This window comes from Plasmodium gonderi (assembly GCF_002157705.1).
Source record: "Plasmodium gonderi DNA, contig: Pgo-contig_1279, whole genome shotgun sequence".
NCBI lineage: Eukaryota > Apicomplexa > Aconoidasida > Haemosporida > Plasmodiidae > Plasmodium > Plasmodium gonderi.
In genome coordinates this window covers 1-1,401 of record NW_021629643.1, presented here as the reverse complement: position 1 = coordinate 1,401, position 1,401 = coordinate 1, and the positions used below count along the sequence as shown (strand labels likewise).

At 30.0% G+C, this 1,401-nt stretch overlaps 1 protein-coding gene across 1 annotated transcript; it reads right to left on the bottom strand.

Moving 5' to 3' along the window:
- PGO_004690 (variable surface protein) lies at nt 1-1,331 on the bottom strand (the record flags this gene model as incomplete). Its single annotated transcript, XM_028691525.1, has 2 exons — nt 1-1,163; nt 1,299-1,331. Coding segments are annotated over 2 exons (1,196 nt in total), but the record flags the coding sequence as incomplete, so codon positions are not given.
- Between the last annotated feature and the right edge of the window lie 70 nt (nt 1,332-1,401).

The window sequence follows — 1,401 nt, the reverse complement described above, 5'->3', positions numbered from 1 at the left end:
GCTGCAATTATTGTAGCAGCTGCAAATGATTTCTGAAAATCTAGAAATTTCATTGATTCATATAGTTTTTTAGAGAAATCAAAAGTATTGATATTGACTTCAGAATGTATAGCATCTGTAGCATATGTTTCTTCGTTGCGGATATATAATATTGGAATATACTGTCTCACATCTACAGGTTCTTCAGGTACCGCTACGAGTAGTGATTGGACTTCCACAGGCGATGATTGAGCTTCCACAGGTGATGATTGAACATCAGCAGTTAGCGATTTTTCATTTTTACCAGGTTGTGATTGATCTTTCAGAGTTTCCAATTTTACGCCGTTATCATTCGTTCCATCTGTTGATTCTGTGAACTTTCCTGGAGGCTTAACACCATCAACCTTATTCGGTGCTTCTGGTTTAGTTTTTGCGGTTTCAGCAACCGTGGTACTTTGCTTTGGTTCTTCTTTTTTACTTCCCGATGATCTAGGTGGACTAAGTATATCAAAAAATCCCCGTAACAAACCTGAATTACTCCTAGGTACTTGAACTTCACATTTTCCTATTGTATTTATAAGTTTATTTGGCTTAAATTCGGTATCGCAACTAATGTAATTAGGGAGAAACAAAGTGAAGAATGTCGGACACTTTTCCTTATAGTACTTTTCATATAATGAATTAATATGTTTAAGATATATTAAATAATCGTTGCATTTATTTTGATCTTTCGAAATAGTTTCTTTAATATGATTATGTTTTTTAAAATAAATGTACAAAAGCTTTCTTTTTTTCCACTCATTCAAATTAATTCTTTCTTGGGGTTTTAATGAGCAATAGTATTTTCCAGTGTAATTTTTATTAACCTTTTTTTCTATATCCATAAGATCTTTAACAAAAGATACATCTCTTATATAATTCGAGTGATCCTTATGTATTTTCTCTATTTCTTCATAAAACCAATACGTTAAATAATCGCAGTGATCACTACGTTCAGTATTATTATTATTTTCTGCTATTTTTTCTAATAAATACACGAGCTTAGGGCAAATATTTTTTGCATCTTCATTTTTTTTGTCTCTACTATCGAATACGTTACACTCTGTGCCGAATTTAGAATTTCCATTATTTGAAAAGAAATCATCATAGATAACATCCAGTTTTACACTTTTTGCAGCTTTTTCCTGAAAATAATAACAAAACATATATTACCTGAGTAATAAAATTACGGTTCTCATAATATAGTTTACCTTTTTTTCACAAGAAAGACTAATTATATAAATAGAGTAATACAAATATTAATCTAAATATATAAATACCACATCATCTACATTTATCGACTCCCCACCCATTTTTCTTCAACGTCTATATATTTGTGGTATTCTAAATTTTTTCATATAATATGTATTAATACATAAAAGG